This window comes from Bombina bombina, chromosome 2 (assembly GCF_027579735.1).
Source record: "Bombina bombina isolate aBomBom1 chromosome 2, aBomBom1.pri, whole genome shotgun sequence".
Lineage (NCBI taxonomy): Eukaryota > Metazoa > Chordata > Amphibia > Anura > Bombinatoridae > Bombina > Bombina bombina.
The window spans coordinates 1,188,987,600-1,189,008,068 of NC_069500.1; the positions used below are offsets into that span (position 1 = coordinate 1,188,987,600).

At 39.3% G+C, this 20,469-nt stretch overlaps 1 protein-coding gene across 1 annotated transcript in view; it reads left to right on the top strand.

Annotated features, from left to right (window-relative positions):
• The window catches only part of FAM149A (family with sequence similarity 149 member A), a 383,311-nt gene that overhangs the window by 79,832 nt on the left and 283,010 nt on the right, over window positions 1–20,469 (top strand). The window contains exon 2 of the mRNA XM_053703894.1: window positions 14,198–14,308. Within this exon, the coding sequence (XP_053559869.1) occupies window positions 14,198–14,308 (111 nt within the window). The remainder of the gene's footprint in view (window positions 1–14,197; window positions 14,309–20,469) is intronic.

Here is a 20,469-nt window from a genome sequence, read left to right on the forward strand (position 1 = left end):
TTCTCTTGGTATCTTTATTTGAAAAAGCAGAAATGTAAGCTGGCACCCATTGATTGGTGGTACATTTACATTCTGCTTATTATCTTCTGTTGAAAGACAACAGTCTTACATAGTTCCATAGACTGAAAGGACAGAGAAGTAATTTGTAGGCACTTTAGAGGTGCTTTAACCTTTACTGTTATATTGGCACACACTGAGTGATTAATGGAACAGTGTACTGTAAAATTGGATTCCCGTAATGTATTTTGAATGACTTGTTATACCAGCAGCAGAGTATAAAATGTATGAGATTTTGCTCTTTTATGTTTATTTTTATATACAAAATAGCTGATTTTTTTTTACATCAAAAACCATTAAAATGGGCTGAACTTGCAAAAAAAATCAGAACTCCTTATTTTATTACTTTATATAAAAACAAATGCTTCCTTATCTTGTGTCTGTAAACCAAAGCCAAATACCTTAAAGGGACACTGAACCCAAATGTTTTTTTCCTGATTCAGATAGAGCATGACATTTTAAGTAATTTTCTCCTATTATCAAATGTTCTTCATTCTCTTGGTATCTTTATTTGAAATGCAAGAATGTAAGTTTAGATGCCGACCCATTTTTGGTGAACAACTTGGGTTGTTCTTGCTGATTGGTGGATAAATTCATCCACCGATAAAAAGTGCTGTCCAGAGTGCTGAACCCAAAAAAAAGCTTAGATGCCTTCTTTTTCAAATAAGGATACCAAGAGAACAAAGAAAATTTGATAATAGGAGTAAATTAGAAAGTTGCTTAAAATTGCATGCTCTATCTGAATCACGAAAGAAAAAAAAATTGGGTTCAGTGTCCCTTTAAGAGAACAACTGAAATTTTTTTTTTTTATGTATCTCTCCTAATCCCACTGTTAGTGTAATTTCTTCTGCTGTGTGGATACCACAGGCAAAAGGTGCTATTTAAAATCCCAAAATTAAAGGAAAGGAGCTATGTGTAAACAATTGAATATACCCCAGCAGGTAAATGGGACAAATGAACAGTATACTGCCTGTTTAATGGGTGTGCTCTGTGTAAAGCAAATCCAGGGCGCGATCCGATATCGATCGCAGTTTGCGGTGCAAGCGAGGGAACCGGCGTCACCCGCAGTTTCAGCTCGCAACTCGAGCCATCCCATATAAGTCGCCGTCAGATGCTAACGTGCCGTAAGTCTCACAAACCAGCGATGTCCAGAAATCTGCGTAAGTACAAATTTCTGGCGTCGCCAGTGACTTGCGGCACGTTAGAAACTGCCGGCGCCTATAAAACCTGACTCTATTGGCTGATCGGAACAGCCAATAGAATGCGAGCTCAATCTGATTGGCTGATTGGATCAGCCAATCGGATTGAACTTGAATCTGATTGGCTGATTCAATCAGCCAATCAGATTTTTTTAACTTAATTCCGATTGGCTGATAGAATCCTATCAGCCAATCGGAATTCGGCGGACGCCATCTTGGATGACGTCATTTAAAGGTACCTCATTCCAAGTTCCGCAGTCGGCCGGGATGGATGCTCCGCGGCGGCGGAGCGAAGAAAGAAGATTGAAGATGCCGCCGGAAGAATGAAGACTTTGCTGCCGCTTGGAGGAAGACGTCGCCGGAGGAAGAATTCTTCTTTGCCGCTTGGAGGATGACATCGCCGGAGGAAGAATTCTTCTTTGCCGCTTGGAGGAAGACATCGCCAGGATCGGATCAGGAGTTCGGCCCGGTGTGGTGAAGACAAGGTAGGGAGATCTTCAGGGGGGTAGTGTTAGGCTTTTTTAAGGGGGGTTTGGGTGGGTTTAGAATAGGGGTATGTGGGTGGTGGGTTGTAATGGGGGGGGGTATTGTATTTGTTGTATGCAAAAGAGCTGAATTCTTTGGGGCATGCCCCACAAAAGGCCCTTTTAAGGGCTGGTAAGGTAAAGAGCTTTGAAATTTGTTTAATTTAGAATAGGGCAGGGAATTTTTTTTATTTTGGGGGTTTATTATTTTATTAGGGGGCTTAGAATAGGTGTAATTAGCTTAAATATCTTGTAATCTTTTTTTTATTTTTTGTAATTTAGTGTTTGTTTTTTTTTGTAATTTAGTTTAGTTAATTTAATTGTATTTTTAGATAGATGTTTGTAGTTTATTAAATTTATTAATAGTGTAGGTGTATTTGTAACTTAGGTTAGGATTTATTTTACAGGTAATTGGGTAATTATTTTAACTAGGTAGATATTAAATAGTTAATAACTATTTAATATCTATTATACCTAGTTAAAATAATTAACAATTTACCTGTAAAATAAATATTAACCCTAACATAGCTACAATGTAATTATTAATTATATTGTAGCTATCTTAGGGTTTGTTTTATAGGTAAGTATTTAGATTTAAATAGGAATATATTAGTTTATAAATGAATTAGATTAATTTAATATAAATTTAGTTAGGGTTAGATAGAGTTAATATAGTTAATATAAATACTATAGTAACTATATTAACTATATTAACCCTAATATAATTAGGGTTAATATAGTTAATATATATAATGTAATACCTATATTAACTATAATATACTTAGGGTTAATATAGATAATATAGCTGGCGGCGGGGTAGGTAGATTAAATTAGGGGTTAATCATTTTAATAGAGATGGCGGCGGTGTAAGGGGCTTACATTAGGGGTTAATAATATTAATATAGCTGGCGGCGGTATAGGGGGATTAGATTAGGGGTTAATAATTTTTATATAGGTGGCGGCGGTGTAAGGGGTCAGATTAGGGGATAGATAAGGTAGATGGCGGCGGTTTTAGGGGCTCACAGTAGGGGGTTAGTTTATGTAGATGGCGGGGGGGTCCGGGAGCGGCGGTTTAGGGGTTAATAACTTTATTAGGGATTTCGGGGGGGGATCGCGGTTGACAGGTAGATAGACATTGCGCATGCGTTAGGTGTTAGGTTTATTTTAGAAGATCGCGGTTGACAGGGAGATAGACATTGCGCATGCGTTAGGTGTTAGGTTTATTTTCTAGTTAGTTTAGGGAGTTACGGGGCTCCAATAGTCAGCGTAAGGCTTCTTACGGCTGCTTTTTGTGGCGAGGTGAAAATGGAGTAAGTTTTCTCCATTTTCGCCACGTAAGTCCTTACGCTGCATATTGGATACCAAACTGCGCTGGTTTGGTATACCTGCCTATGGCCCAAAAAACTGCGGGCGACGGCAGAAATATACGCGCGTAACTTCTAGGTTACGCCGTATATAGGATACCAAATCAGCGTAAATATTGGCGTCGCCGGCTTTTGCGGGCGACGCTTTATATCGGATCGACCCCCCAGTGTCAGTCTGCAGTGATTCATCTGAGTTTGCTCTCTCAGTGGTAAGATCTGGGGCAGCCATGGCTTCAGAACATTCAGATAAAGAGAATACGACACAATAGGCTTGTTTATTTATAAATGCAAGGCACAAAAGTTTTACTTTTAGAACCAGTTAAGGTTTGTTGTTAAATATTAGCCAAATGTTTTTGGAACATTCCAGGACTTCTTTATATGTAGTTAATATTTTCTCACTGTGACTCTGTCAGACTAAGTGATAAGCTTTGTTAATAATTGAGCCCAAATGGTTATTTGTATAGTTTATGTAGAAAACAAAAGCTGCATTTATTTGGCCCTATAGACTGTTTTGCATCAATCAATCATATTAGTGATTCTAAGAATATGAATTCAAGAGAATAACATTTTTGAATGCTTTTGTTGTTAAAAATAAACAAAAGTAAACTAAATTGTTAGAAGTTTTTATGTAATTTTATGTTAGTAAATACATTACATAAAATAACACTAGGGGTTTCCTTTTGGAAATACCACATAATTTGTTGAGATAATTCCCCTTTAACTCTTTGAGTGCTAATGACAGCTCAGGTACTAATGACGGCTCAGTGCCGTCACTAGCACTCCCCCACCTTGATGAAGTCCTGAGGACCCCCATCCACTCCTACCCCGGCGATCTGGCCTGGATACCCACAGGCATCGCGGGGCTTCCCTCCCCTCACAGTGATGTCATGCGCAATAACTTGATGACATCATCGCACAACTTTATTTAAAACTGACAATTGTCAGTTATAGGGAGATGGGGGCATGCTGCTTAGATGCCTGTATCTTAGGCATCTAAGCAGCTACAAGCCCACAAGACCCACCATTTGAAAGGTAATTGTCTTCCCTTTCCAAGTCTTTGGGGTGTATGATTGAAAAAAAAAAATTAAAAAAATAATTATTTAAAAAAGAAAAAAAAAAGGATTTGGGGTCTCTAAAGGCACATAAATAAAGATCAAAATTGCCTAGAGACCCCAAAATCATATTATAAAAATAAAATTGATTATTTTTGAAAAATAATTATCTGTTTAAGTATTATAGCTAAATGATCACAGTGGTAACGAGCGTTACCGCAGTGATCACCTAGCTGAGAAATGTTGCATTCCCTTTTACAATACGGACCGATATTATATTTGTAATCCCATGATCACCTGGATAATGTGGTTACAAATTAATAAATGGTAGAGGAATGCTATTTAAAAAAAAAAACAACCACCAAATAATATTTTTATAATCAGTCTTTTAGCGTGCATGGAAAATGAGTAAAACACCCTCTTTACTAAGCTCTCTCCATCTTTCAAAACTTCTGTATTTTATCTGCATAGAAGCTTTTTTGCAATAAAAATGATATATTTTCTAGCGACATAATTCCTTTAAAAAATCTATTTTTTTCAGTGGCGTATTTAGGTTTTGTCCTGCCCAAGGGCGTAGGCACTGAGAATTCTGCTGCCCCCCCCCCCCCACAAGTTTTAGGCATTTTTTAAGGCACTTGTACATTCACACACGCAGACACACCCAGACATAAAGGCACTTTTACATTCACACACGCAGACACACCCAGACATAAAGGCACTTTTAGATTCACACACGCAGACACACCCAGACATAAAGGCACTTTTACATTCACACACGCAGACACACCCAGACATAAAGGCACTTTTACAGTCACACACGCAGACACACCCAGACATAAAGGCACTTTTACATTCACACACGCAGACACACCCAGACATAAAGGCACTTTTACATTCACACACGCAGACACACACAAAGACTCAAAGGCACTTTCACACTCACATAGACACAAACACACACACAGACATAAAGGCACTTTAATACACATTTAATACACAGACACACAAATACACAGACAGACACACACACAGACATAAAGGCACTTTAACACACACACAAACATAAAGGCACTTTAACAACCACACAGACATAAAGGCACTTTAACACACACACAGACACTCACAGACATACATAAAGGCACATTTACATTCATACACAAAGACACACACACATAGACAAAAATACACTTTCATCCACACACAGACATAACTTCACACTCACACACACTCACACACACAAAAATACAGACTCTCTCTCACACACGCACTGGGCATTACCCAGGTGGCACCATTACAGCCCCGGTTTTAATGTGGGGGGGGTATTGTATTTTTTTACAGGTGAAAGAGCTGATTACTTTGGGGCAATGCCCCGCAAAAGGCCCTTTTAAGGGCTATTTGTAATTTAGTATAGGGTAGGGAATTTTATTATTTTGGGGGGCTTTTTTTATTTTATTAGGGGGATTAGATTATGTGTAATTAGTTTAAACTTCTTGTACTTCTTTTTTTTCCTCTGTAATTTAGTGTTTTTTTCCCCGTAATTTAGTTTATTTTATTTAATTGTAATTAATTGTAGGTAGTTTAGGTAATTTATTTAATGATAGTGTAGTGTTAGGTGTAATTGTAACTTAGGTTAGGATTTATTTTACAGGTATATTTGTCTTTATTTTAACTAGGAAGTTATTAAATAGTTAATAACTATTTAATAACTATTGTACCTAGTTAAAATAAATACAAAGTTGCCTGTAAAATAAAAATAAATCCTAAAATAGCTACAATGTAACTATTAGTTATTTTGTAGCTAGCTTATGGTTTATTTTATAGGTAAGTATTTATTTTTAAATTGGAATAATTTATTTAATTATGTTAAATTTATTTTGTTTAATTTAAATTATATTTAAGTTAGGGGGTGTTAGGGTTAGGGTTAGACTTAGGTTTAGGGGTTAATACATTTAATATAGTAGCAGCGACGTTGGCGACGGCAGATTAGGGGTTAATAAGTGTAGTTAGGTTGCGGCGATGTTGGGGGGGCAGATTAGGGGTTAATAAATATAATGTAGGTGTTGGCGATGTTGGGGGCAGTAGATTAGGGGTTCATAGGGATAATGTAGGTGGTGGCGGTGTCCGGAGTGGCAGATTACGGGTCAATAATATAATGTAGGTGTCAGCGATAGCGGGGACGGCAGATTAGGGGTTAATAAGTGTAATATTAGGGGTCTTTAGGCTCGGGGTTCATGTTAGGGTGTTAGGTGCAGACTTAAAATTAATTTCCCCATAGGAAACAATGGGGCTGCGTTAGGAGCTGGACGCTGCTTTTTTGCAGGTGTTAGGTTTTTTTTCAGTCAGCTCAGCCCCATTGTTTCCTATGGGGAAATCGTGCACAAGCACGTTCAGCCAGCTCACCGCTGACTTAAGCAACACTGGTATTGAGGTAAGATGTGGAGCTAAATTCTGCTCTACGCTCACCTTTTTGCGGCTAACGCTAGGTTTAAAAAAACCTGTAATACCAGCGTTGTCTTAAGGGAGCGGTGGGGAAAAAAGGCTTGTTAGCCCCGCAAGCCTTACCGACAAAAACTCGTAATCTCGCCGATAGTTTTGATATGTAAATAAAAAAATAAATATTTATGTTTAAATGGAGTGATAGCAAAAATGATAAAAAAATCTCTGATATTTTGGGCAAGATTTTTTTTTTATTCCTGGTATTTAAGGGGTTAAAGGGCTATAAAGATTTATTCAATGCTAATAGATTTGATATATATTGTAAAACATTTTGTGCTAACGTGTATATGTGTGTATGTACAGTATGTATATGTGTGTATGTATATATATATATATATATATATATATAACGTGTGTATATGTATGTATGTGTGTATATATATATATATATGTGTGTGTGTGTGTATATGTGTAACGTGTATATGTGTGTATGTACAGTATGTATATGTGTGTATGTATGCGTGTGTATATATATATATATATATATATATATATATATTTCTTTTGCAAGATGTACCACGGATTCATCCTTACTTGTGGGATATTATCCTTCCTTACAGGAAGTGGCAAAGAGTGCACCACAGCAGAGCTGTCTATATAGCTCCCCCTTAACTCCACCCCTCAGTCATTCTCTTTGCCGGCTCTAAGCAGGAAGGGTAAAGTGAAAGAGGTGATAAACTGTTAGTTTTTATTTTCTTCAAGCAAGAGTTTGTTATTTTAAAATGGTACCGGTGTGTACTATTTACTCTCAGGCAGGAGATGGATGAAGATTTCTGCCTGGAGGATGATGATCTTAGCATTTGTAACTAAGATCCAATGCTGTTCCCACAGAGGCTGAGGAGTACAGGAAACTTCAGTGTGAGGAACGGTTTCATGCTATACAGCAATGAGGTATGTTCAGTCATTTTTTCTGGAGAGACTGTGATATTTCAGAAAGGCTGAAAGTATCCCCATGAGGGTAAGGGTAAGCAGTAAGCCTAGACTTATAAAAAAAGAGGCATTACTAAGCTTGCATTAAGGGCTAATGGAAATTATGGTTGACACTCAGTTTGAAAGATATGAACAAACGGTTGTGTGTACTGGGAGTGCTGTTAATAAGTTTTTGAGGGAACTTTATTGAGGGTACACTTGACTTTTTGGGGTTTTAGAACCCACATGGCTGGTTAAAACGCTTGTGTGTTTTTGAGAGGCCTTAGAAACATCCAGTGTGATGGGCGGGGCCTAATTTTGCGCCTCAGTAGCGCAGTTGTTTTCTCTTGACAAGCTGCAAGCTACAACACCGGAGGGTCCTGGTGAACTTTTTGGGCCAAAACGAAGCTTTATTCCCACATTTCCAATCCCTAAGGGCAGGTAGGCACCACAGCGGAGCTGTGGCAAGGTGCTGACAGGGTTTTTTTCCGGTTTTTGGCACTTCGTCAATCCGGTTTCCATATTTAAGGGTTAGATAGTTAATTTGCTTGTGGGGCAATCTTACTAAAACTTATTGAATCTGCTGTAAAAAATTCGAAAAGTTTGATGCATTTTTAAGCAGTTTTGCAGTTTGTGTATGCCTTTTTTTCTCTTAAAGGCACAGTACCGTTTTTTTACAATTGTTGTTTTTTCACTGAATAAAGTGTTTTCCAAGCTTGCTTGTCTCATTACTACCCTGTTCAACATGTCTGACATTGAGGAAACTCCTTGTTCAATATGTTTAGAAGCCATTGTGGAACCCCCTCTTAGAATGTGTCCCACATGTACTGATATGTCTATAAATTGCAAACAGGATATTTTGACTTATAAGAGTTTGGCGCTGGACGATTCTCAGACAGAAGGAAATCAGGTTATGCCATCTAGTTCTCCCCAAGTGTCAGAAACAGTAACGCCCGCACAAGTGACGCCAAGTACCTCTAGTGCGTCTAATTCTTTCACCTTGCAAGATATGGCCACAGTTATGAATTCTACCCTCACAGAGGTTTTATCTAAACTGCCTGGGTTGCAAGGGAAGCGCAGTAGCTCTGGGTTAAGAACAAATGCTGAGCCTTCTGATGCTTTAGTAGCCGTATCCGATGTACACTCACAATGTTCTGAAGTAGGGGTGAGGGATTTGCTGTCTGAGGGAGAGATTTCTGATTCAGGAAAGATGTTCCCTCAGACAGACTCAGATAGGACGGCCTTTAAATTTAAGCTAGAACACCTCCGCTTGTTGATCAGGGAGGTTTTAGCGACTCTGGATGATTGTGACCCTATTTCAGTTCCAGAGAAATTGTGTAAAATGGACAAATATCGAGAGGTTCCTGTCTACACTGATGTTTTTCCGGTCCCTAAGAGGATTTCGGCCATTGTTACTAAGGAGTGGGATAGACCAGGTATTCCGTTCGCTCCCCCTCCTACTTTTAAGAAAATGTTTCCCATATCAGACACCATGCGGGACTCGTGACAGACGGTCCCTAAGGTGGAGGAAGCTGTTTCTACTCTAGCTAAGCGTACAACTATACCTATTGAGGACAATTGTACTTTCAAAGATCCTATGGATAAAAAATTAGAGGGTCTCCTAAAGAAAATTTTTGTTCATTAGGGTTTTCTTCTCCAACCTATAGCGTGCATTGTTCCTGTAACCACTGCAGCTGCCTTTTGGTTTGAGGCTCTGGAAGAGGCTCTTCAGGTGGACACCCCATTAGATGATATTCTGGATAGAATTAGGGCTCTTAAGCTAGCTAATTCTTTCATTACAGATGCCACTTTTCAACTGGCTAAATTAGCGGCAAAGAATTCAGGTTTTGCCATTTTAGCGCAGAGCCTGGTCGGCTGATGTGTCATCAAAATCTAAGCTTTTGACCATCTCTTTCAAGGGAAAGACCCTATTCGGACTTGAACTGAAAGAGATCATTTCAGATATCACTGGAGGGAAAGGTCATGCTCTCCCTCAGGATAAGTCAACTAAGATGAGGACCAAACCAAATAATTTTTGTTCCTTTCAAAACTTCAAAGGTGGTCCCGCTTCCTCTTCGACTGCTACAAGGCAAGAAGGGAACTTTGCTCAATCCAAGTCAGTCTGGAGACCTAACCAGGCTTGGAATAAAGGTAAACAGGCCAAGAAGCCTGCTGCTGCCACCAAGACAGCATGAAGGGGTATCCCCCGATCCGGGAGCGGATTTATTAGGGGGCAGACTTTCTCTCTTTGCTCAGGCGTGAGCAAGAGATGTTCAGAACTCCTGGGCTTTAGAAATCGTAACCCTGGGTAACCTTCTAGATTTCAAGGATTCTCCTCCAAGGGGGAGATTTCATCTTTCTCAGTTGTCTGCAAACCAGACAAAGAGAGAGGCGTTCTTAGGCTGTGTAGAAGACCTACATACCATGGTAGTGATCCGCCCTTTTCTGAAAGCAGAACAAGGGCAAGGGTTTTACTCTGTTTGTGGTTCCCAAAAAGGAGGGAAGCTTCAGACCAATCTTAGATCTCAAGATCCTAAACCAATTCCTCAGAGTCCCATCCTTCAAGATGGAGACCATTCGGACTATTTTACCAATGATCCAGGAGGGTCAATATATGACCACCATGGACTTACAGGATGCGTATCTACACATTCCTATTCACAGAGATCATCACCAGTTCCTCAGGTTCGCCTTTCTGGACAGGCATTACCAATTTGTGGCTCTTCCCTTCGGGTTGGCCACGGCTCCCAGAATTTTCACAAAGGTGCTAGGGTCCCTTCTGGCGGTCCTAAGACCGAGGGGCATAGCAGTGGCGCCTTATCTAGATTCAAGCGTCGACTTTCCAACTGGCCAAATCTCACACAGACATTGTGTTGGCCTTTCTAAGATCTCATGGGTGGAAGGTGAACGTAAAAAAGAGTTCTCTTTCCTCCCTCACAAGAGTTTCATTCCTAGGAACTCTGATAGACTCAGTGGACATGAAAATATTTCTGACGGAGGTCAGGAAATCAAAAATTTTAACCACCTGCCGAGCTCTTCATTCCATTCCTCAGCCGTCAGTGGCGCAGTGTATGGAGGTAATCGGACTAATGGTAGCGGCAATGGACATAGTTCCGTTTGCTCGCTTACATCTCAGACCACTGCAACTATGCATGCTCAGACAGTGGAATGGGGATTATGTAGATTTATCTCCTCAGATAAATCTGGATCAGGAGACCAGAGATTCTCTTCTTTGGTGGTTGTCACAGGATCACCTGTCCCAGGGAATGTGTTTCCGCAGGCCAGTGTGGGTTATAGTGATGACAGACGCCAGCCTACTGGGCTGGGGTGCAGTCTGGAATTCCCTGAAAGCACAGGGTTTGTAGACTCAGGAGGAGGCCCTCCTACCAATAAATATTCTAGAACTAAGAGCGATATTCAATGCTCTTCAGGCGTGGCCTCAGCTGGCTTCGGCCAGATTCATCAGATTTCAGTCGGACAACATCACGACTGTGGCTTATATCAATCATCAGGGGGGAACAAAGAGTTCCCTGGCGATGATAGAAGTTTCCAGAATTATTCGATGGGCAAAGACTCACTCTTGCCATCTATCAGCAATCTATATCCCAGGGGTAGAGAACTGGGAGGCAGATTTTCTAAGTCGTCAGACTTTTCACCCGGGGGAGTGGGAACTCCATCCGGAGGTGTTTGCTCAACTGGTTCAGCTATGGGGCACACCAGAATTGGATCTGATGGCGTCTCGTCAGAACGCCAAACTTCCTTGTTACTGGTCCAGGTCAAGGGATCCTCAGGCAGTACTGATAGATGCTCTAGCAGTACCCTGGTCGTTCAACCTGGCTTATGTTTTTCCACCATTCCCTCTTTTTCCGCGTCTGATTGCCAGAATCAAGCAGGAGAGAGCTGTGGTGATTTTGATAGCACCTGCGTGGCCACGCAGGACCTGGTATGCAGACCTGGTGGACATGTCATCTCAGCCACCATGGACTCTGCCACTGAGACAGGACCTTCTGATTCAAGGTCCGTTCAAGCATCCAAATCTAATTTCTCTGCAGCTGACTGCTTGGAGATTGAACGCTTGATTTTATCAAAGCGGGGTTTCTCTGAGTCGGTCATAGATACCTTGATTCAGGCTCGAAAGCCTGTCACCAGGAAAATCTATCATAAGATATGGTGTAAATATCTTTATTGGTGCGAATCCAAAGGTTACTCATGGAGTAAGATCAGGATTCCTAGGATTTTGGCCTTTCTCCAAGAAGGATTGGAGAAGGGATTGTCAGCTAGTTCCTTAAAGGGACAGATATCTGCTTTGTCTTTTCTATTGCACAAGCGTCTGGCAGATGTCCCAGATGTTCAGGCGTTCTGTCAGGCTTTAGTTAGAATCAAGCTTGTATTTAAACCTGTTGCTCCGCCATGGAGTTTGAATTTAGTTCTTAAAGTTCTTCAAGGGGTTCCGTTTGAACCCATGCATTCCATAGATATTAAGCATCTATCTTGGAAAGTACTGTTTCTAGTGGCTATCTCTTCAGCTCGAAGAGTTTCTGAACTATCTGCATTACAATGCGACTCGCCTTATCTGGTTTTCCATGCTGATAAGGTGGTTTTGCGTACCAAACCTGGATTCTTTCCTAAGGTTGTTACCAACAGGAATATCAATCAGGAAATTGTTGTTCCTTCTCTGTGTCCTAATCCTTCTTCTAAGAAGGAACGTCTGTTGCACAACTTGGACGTGGTTCGCGCTTTGAAGTTTTATTTGCAAGCAACCAAAGATTTCCGTCAAACATCTTCTTTGTTTGTTGTCTATTCTGGAAAGCGTAGAGGTCAAAAGGCTACGTATACCTCTCTTTCCTTTTGGCTGAAAAGCATCATCCGTTTAGCATATGAGACTGCTGGCCAGCAGCCTCCCGACAGGATTACAGCTCACTCTACTAGAGCGGTGGCTTCCACATGGGCTTTTAAAAATTATGCTTCTGTTGAACAAATTTGTAAGGCTGCGACTTGGTCTTCGCTTCATACCTTTTCCAAATTTTACAAATTTGATACTTTTGCTTCTTCGGAGGCTATTTTTGGGAGAAAGGTTCTGCAAGCAGTGGTGCCTTCCGTATAGGTTCCTGTCTTGTCGCTCCCTTCATCCATGTCCTAAAGCTTTGGTATTGGTATCCCACAAGTAAGGATGAATCCGTGGACTCGGTACATCTTGCAAAAGAAAACAAAATTTATGCTTACCTGATAAATTTCTTTCTTTTGCGATGTACCGAGTCCATGGCCCGCCCTGTCTATTCAAGACAGATAGTATTTTTTATTGAAAACTTCAGTCACCTCTGCACCTTATAGTTTCTCCTTTTTCTTCCTAAGCCTTCGGTCAAATGACTGGGGGTGGAGTTAAGGGGGAGCTATATAGACAGCTCTGCTGTGGGTGCTCTCTTTGCCACTTCCTGTAAGGAAGGATAATATCCCACAAGTAAGGATGAATCCGTGGACTCTGTACATCGCAAAAGAAAGAAATTTATCAGGTAAGCATAAATTTTGTTATATATATATATATGTGTGTGTGTATATGTGTAACGTGTATATGTGTGTATGTACAGTATGTGTGTGTGTGTATATATATATATATATATATATATATATATATATATATATATATGTATACAGGTAGCCCTCAGTTTACGCTGGAGTTAGGTTCCAGGAGGAATGGTTGTAAATCGAAACCGTTGTAAATTAAAACCCAGTTTATAATGTAAGTCAATGGGAAGTGAGGGAGTTAGTTTCCAGGCCCCTCTCAAAATTGTCATAAGTAACACCTAATACATTATTTTTAAAGGTTTGAAATGAAGACTTTAAATGCTAAACAGCATTATAAACCTAATAATATAGATTGTATCATCATCAAACTAAGTTTAATGAACAAAAACATTTGCTAAACATCACCTAATAAAATAATTACACAACAGATTGTATCATCATCAAACTAAGTTTAATGAACAAAAACTTTTTTTACTTGCATTTTTCTGCAAAAAGTTCTCTGCATTGTTAGCATGTTAGATAATATTGGGTCTGCACCTATTCTATGCATTCTATGCATTTAAATCTGCAGTGATTAATAAGCAGTTAGGCACCCTCACCTCAAGCAGCTGGACAGGAAGATAATAGGGAAGTGGCTGCTAGATCTTGCTCGATAGGTCTGGTCTGATCTGTGTACACAGATCAATTTCAGGCTGTTAAACTTGCTTAACTTTGCAGAAACGCAAGCGGACAGCTCCACCTACTGGCTATTTTAATTAGTGCACTGCTTTCCAATGCATTTCAATAGCAGTCCCATGACTGAAAAAAAAGGTTGTTATTCTGAATCGGCGCAAATTGAATCGGTGTAAACCGAGGGCCACCTGTATATATATTTATAAAAATTACACATCCTGAAAAAAAATAATCTTCTTTTAGATATATTTAAAATTTCCTTCCATAACTTGTTAAATTATTTCCATAAATAAAAACCGTATGTGGATTTAATGCTATGCCATGGTTTTTTTTACAATGGTTTCCTCAGGGTTTGTGCAGATGCTGTGCCTAACATTGTTTTGTATTTTATTGTCTTTTAGGAAAGGTTTATCCCTTGGAAACACTAATTCTTGTCATTCTGGAAATGAAGGTACCGCTCTTCCAGAGCATTTTACAGGACCTGTGAAAGAGGCCATTTACAACTACAGATGGTATGTGTGTATTGTTTGTGAACATTCTATTATACCTGTGAATGCAGAGTATTGACACACTGTTTTGCTAAGTGATTACATAGATTTGCATAGACCTATGGCTTCTTTAGTTTCTTTTTAAAGTGATCTTGAAATCACACAGGTAGCATCTAAAAGGCTTTGTGGAAACAGAAATATCAAAGCACATTCAATAGTTATTTTGTAATTATTTTGTAATTAATATAAGATTATTCAGCAATAACATTATTATATCTGTTAGAATTGCATCGTGTTTTATTCAGCTCTATCTAACTGTACTACTAGTTTATAAGAAGCTAAATTGTACTCATTTATTAACAGAGCTGAATAATATAAAACTACAAAATACACTTAAAAAAAAAAGTACATCATAATGCAAACTAAAAATCCCAATTTACATTTAGGGGCCTATTTATCAAAGGTCTTGCGGACCTGATCCGACAGTGCGGATCAGGTCCGCAAGACCTCGCTGAATGCGGAGAGCAATACGCTCTCCGTATTCAGCATTGCACCAGCAGGGGGGTGTCAATCAACCTGATTGTACTCGATCGGTTTGAATTCCGGCGATTCCTGTCCGCCTCATCAGAGCAGGTGGACAGGGTTATGGAGCAGCGGTCTTTGTGACCGCTGCTTCATAACTGGTGTTTATGGCGAGTCTGAAGACTCGCCAGAAACACGGGCTCACAAGCTCCATTCGGAGCTTGATAAATGGGCCCCATAGTCTCAAATGGTATTTTCTGAAATAGAAGTTTTTCTTGTTAATGCTGATAAAAATATCTAATCCCTTTATAGAGTTGTTTCCATTGAACCTCACAATTGCTATTAAAGCAGGGCTTGCAAAATCCAGTGATAATATTTTGCCATTTGTCATCTTGCTCTACATTCATTGGATTAGAAAGTGAACTTGGATTTGGTCCACTAGATAAAGAATATTAAACTGGTAGTCCCCGTCCTCCTTATTTTATGGTTAATTTAGTTCATCACTGTTAAATCTGGTCCCCTAACTTCCATTTCACTAATGTGCATACCTTTTGATATGTCCTGTTTTAATTAAAGTGTGGCTTTAATCATAAACCTATCCCATCCCCCTGGCACAAGAGCTATGTGCTGTACATCTCCTTAATTAGAAAAATTCTAATTCTACCCCCTGGGGTCTTTTTCAATCCAGTAGACGAGTCACACAGAGTTCTACTCTTGGATTTTTTACTGGCTCGCTTTTATTTCTAACATGCAAATGAAAGAGAACTATTCAAATATGCTGTTGCCTATTTTATTTTGAAGCTCACATGAAGAGTCTATGTATAAATATAACTGGCTTCTTGGTTATAATATGGGGTTAATAAAATATTTAAACCAATGTAAAGGAGTGAATTGTTGTTTTGTAACTCCAGATTAATTTCATCCGGTGTTAAATAGTCATCAAGAACCTGCATTGGTTCATACTATCTTGCCACATGATCTGCATTTGCATTATGACCATCTGACCTGTAGAAGGGCTTCAAACTCTTTATTTGATACATTGAGCTCTCTTTTTTTAATTAAATGAACAGTATTAATAACAGTTGTTACTCTTTATATCGGATATTAACTCGTATTCCCCCACCATAAAATAATCATTAGTCAAGGTGTTTATAGGGACTGTAAGCAGTAGAATTTTTATCACCATGGTTTCCCTATGCATATTTTATTATGTTGGATCTGCATCCTCTATCCTACGTGTTTTAAAAATAGTCAGAGAGCAGGAAAGTTGTTCTTCATCATTTAATATGTCTGATAATTAAATATATTTTAGTTAATACAAATAGAGTATATTGGTAAAGCAACTCGATCACAGTCTTTCGGATATCAAGGTTTTGGTTTTGGCTGATATGGGCAGTGTGTTTTTCGAGTTATAACAATCCCAAATTGATTTGGCATTTAAAAGGTTTCAACTGCGAACAAGTTTTTAACTGAAACTTCCCCAAAAACATGTTTTCTTTTGTTAAGGGAACATGAAACCCAGATTTTGTCTTTCATTATTTAGCAAGAGCTGCAATTTTTAACAACTTTCCAATTTACTTCTATTATCTAATTTTCTTCATTCTCTTGATATACTTTGTTGGAAAGCATATCTAAATAGGCTCAGTAGTTGCTGCACATAGATGCCTCGTGTTATTGGGTCACCCATGTGCATTGCTTTCTCTTCACAAAATTATACCTAAAGAATTAAAGGGACAGTCTAGTCCAAAATAAACTTTTATGATTCAGTTAGAGAATGTAATTTTAAACAATTTTCCAATTTACTTTTATCACCAATTTTGCTTTGTTCGCTTAGTATTCTTAGTTGAAAGCTAAACCTAGGAGGTTCATATGCTAATTTCTAAGCACTTTAAGGCCGCCTCTTTTCTCAGGGCATTTGACAGTTTTTCACCACTAGAGGGTGTTAGTTCATGTGTGTCATATAGATAACACTGTGCTCACACACGTGGAGTTCCAGTGAGCCAGCTCTGATTGGCTAAAATGGATGTCTGTCAAAAGAACTGAAATAAGGGGGCAGTTTGCAGAAGCTTAGATACAAGGTAATCACAGAGGTAAAAGGGTATTTATATAACTGTGTTGGTTATGCAAAACTAGGGAATGGGTAATAAAGTAATTATCTATCTTTTTAAACAATACAAATTCTGGTGTAGACTGTCCCTTTAAGCATATTAGATAATAGAAGTCAAGTGGAATTATGTTTAAAATTGCATGCTCTTTCTGAACCATGAAAGAAAAAATTTGGGTTTCATGTCCATTTAAGTTTATTTCTCTTGTTAAGTGTATCCAGTCCACGGATCATCCATTACTTGTGGGATATTCTCCTTCCCAACAGGAAGTTGCAAGAGGATCACCCACAGCAGAGCTGCTATATAGCTCCTCCCCTAACTGCCATACCCAGTCATTCTCTTGCAACTCTCAACAAAGATGGACGTAGTAAGAGGAGAGTGGTGTATTATAGTTAGTTTCTTAACTTCAATCAAAAGTTTGTTATTTTTAAATGGTACCGGAGTGTACTGTTTTATCAAAGGCAGCATTAGAAGAAGAATCTGTAGAAAACACAAAGAAAAAAAATGGATATACCAGAGCACTCTTAGGCCTAGATTTAGAGTTCGGCGGTAGCCGTCAAAACCAGCGTTAGAGGCTCCTAACGCTGGTTTTGGGCGCCCGCTGGTATTTGGAGTCAGTGATTAAAGGGTCTAACGCTCACTTTACAGCCGCGACTTTTCCATACCGCAGATCCCCCTACGCCATTTGCGTAGCCTATCTTTTCAATGGGATCTTCCTAACGCCGGTATTTAGAGTCGTTTCTGCAGTGAGCGTTAGAGCTCTAACGACAAGATTCCAGCCGCCTGAAAATAGCAGGAGTTAAGAGCTTTCTGGCTAACGCCGGTTTATAAAGCTCTTAACTACTGTACCCTAAAGTACACTAACACCCATAAACTACCTATGTACCCCTAAACCGAGCTCCCCCCACATCGCCGCCACTCGATTAAAATTTTTAACCCCTAATCTGCCGACCGCCACCTACGTTATACTTATGTACCCCTAATCTGCTGCCCCTAACACCGCCGACCCCTGTATTATATCTATTAACCCCTAACTTGCCCCCCACAACGTCGCCGCAAGCTACTTAAAATAATTAACCCCTAATCTTCCGACCGCAAATCGCCGCCACCTACGTTATCCCTATGTACCCCTAATCTGCTACCCCTAACATCGCCGACCCCTATGTTATATTTATTAACCCCTAATCTGCCCCCCACAACGTCGCCGACACCTACCTACACTTATTAACCCCTAATCTGCCGACCGGAGCTCACCGCTATTCTAATAAATGGATTAAACCCTAAAGCTAAGTCTAACCCTAACACTAACACCCCCCTAAGTTAAATATAATTTTTATCTAACGAAATAAATTAACTCTTATTAAATAAATGATTCCTATTTAAAGCTAAATACTTACCTGTAAAATAAATCCTAATATAGCTACAATATAAATTATAATTATATTATAGCTATTTTAGGATTAATATTTATTTTACAGGCAACTTTGTAATTATTTTAACCAGGTACAATAGCTATTAAATAGTTAAGAACTATTTAATAGTTACCTAGTTAAAATAATAACAAATTTACCTGTAAAATAAATCATAACCTAAGATATAATTAAACCTAACACTACCCTATCAATAAAATAATTTAATAAACTACCTACAATTACCTACAATTAACCTAACACTACACTATCAATAAATTAATTAAACACAATTGCTACAAATAAATAAAATTAAATAAACTATCTAAAGTACAAAAAATAAAAAAGAACTAAGTTACAGAAAATAATAAAATATTTACAAACATAATAAAAATATTACAACAATTTTAAACTAATTACACCTACTCTAAGCCCCCTAATAAAATAACAAAGCCCCCCAAAATAAAAAATTCCCTACCCTATTCTAAAATACAAATATTACAAGCTCTTTTACCTTACCAGCCCTGAACAGGGCCCTTTGCGGGGCATGCCCCAAGAATTTCAGCTCTTTTGCCTGTAAAAAAAAACATACAATACCCCCCCCCAACATTACAACCCACCACCCACATACCCCTAATCTAACCCAAACCCCCCTTAAATAAACCTAACACTACCCCCCTGATGATCTTCCTACCTTGTCTTCACCATGCCAGGTTCACCGATCCGTCCTGGCTCCAAGATCTTCATCCAACCCAAGCGTGGGCTAGACATCCACTGAAGAAGTCCAGAAGAGGGTCCAAAGTCTTCCTCCTATCCGGCAAGAAGAGGACATCCGGACCGGCAAACATCTTCTCCAAGCGGCATCTTCTATCTTCTTCCATCCGATGACGACCGGCTCCATCTTGAAGACCTCCAGCGCGGATCCATCCTCTTCTTCCGACGACTAGACGACGAATGACGGTTCCTTTAAGGGACGTCATCCAAGATGGCGTCCCTCGAATTCCGATTGGCTGATAGGATTCTATCAGCCAATCGGAATTAAGGTAGGAATTTTCTGATTGGCTGATGGAATCAGCCAATCAGAATATAGTTCAATCCGATTGGCTGATCCAATCAGCCAATCAGATTGAGCTCGCATTCTATTGGCTGTTCCGATCAGCCAATAGAATGCGAGCTCAATCTGATTGGCTGATTGGATCAGCCAATCGGATTGAACTATATTCTGATTGGCTGATTCCATCAGCCAATCAGAAAATTCCTACCTTAATTCCGATTGGCTGATAGAATCCTATCAGCCAATCGGAATTCGAGGGACGCCATCTTGGATGACGTCCCTTAAAGGAACCGTCATTCGTCGTCTAGTCGTCGGAAGAAGAGGATGGATCCGCGCTGGAGGTCTTCAAGATGGAGCCGGTCGTCATCGGATGGAAGAAGATAGAAGATGCCGCTTGGAGAAGATGTTTGCCGGTCCGGATGTCCTCTTCTTGCCGGATAGGAGGAAGACTTTGGACCCTCTTCTGGACTTCTTCAGTGGATGTCTAGCCCACGCTTGGGTTGGATGAAGATCTTGGAGCCAGGACGGATCGGTGAACCTGGCATGGTGAAGACAAGGTAGGAAGATCATCAGGGGGGTAGTGTTAGGTTTATTTAAGGGGGGTTTGGGTTAGATTAGGGGTATGTGGGTGGTGGGTTGTAATGTTGGGGGGGGGGTATTGTATGTTTTTTTTTACAGGCAAAAGAGCTGAAATTCTTGGGGCATGCCCCGCAAAGGGCCCTGTTCAGGGCTGGTAAGGTAAAAGAGCTTGTAATATTTGTATTTTAGAATAGGGTAGGGAATTTTTTATTTTGGGGGGCTTTGTTATTTTATTAGGGGGCTTAGAGTAGGTGTAATTAGTTTAAAATTGTTGTAATATTTTTATTATGTTTGTAAATATTTTATTATTTTCTGTAACTTAGTTCTTTTTTATTTTTTGTACTTTAGATAGTTTATTTAATTTTATTTATTTGTAGCAATTGTGTTTAATTAATTTATTGATAGTGTAGTGTTAGGTTAATTGTAGGTAATTGTAGGTAGTTTATTTAATTATTTTATTGATAGGGTAGTGTTAGGTTTAATTATATCTTAGGTTATGATTTATTTTACAGGTAA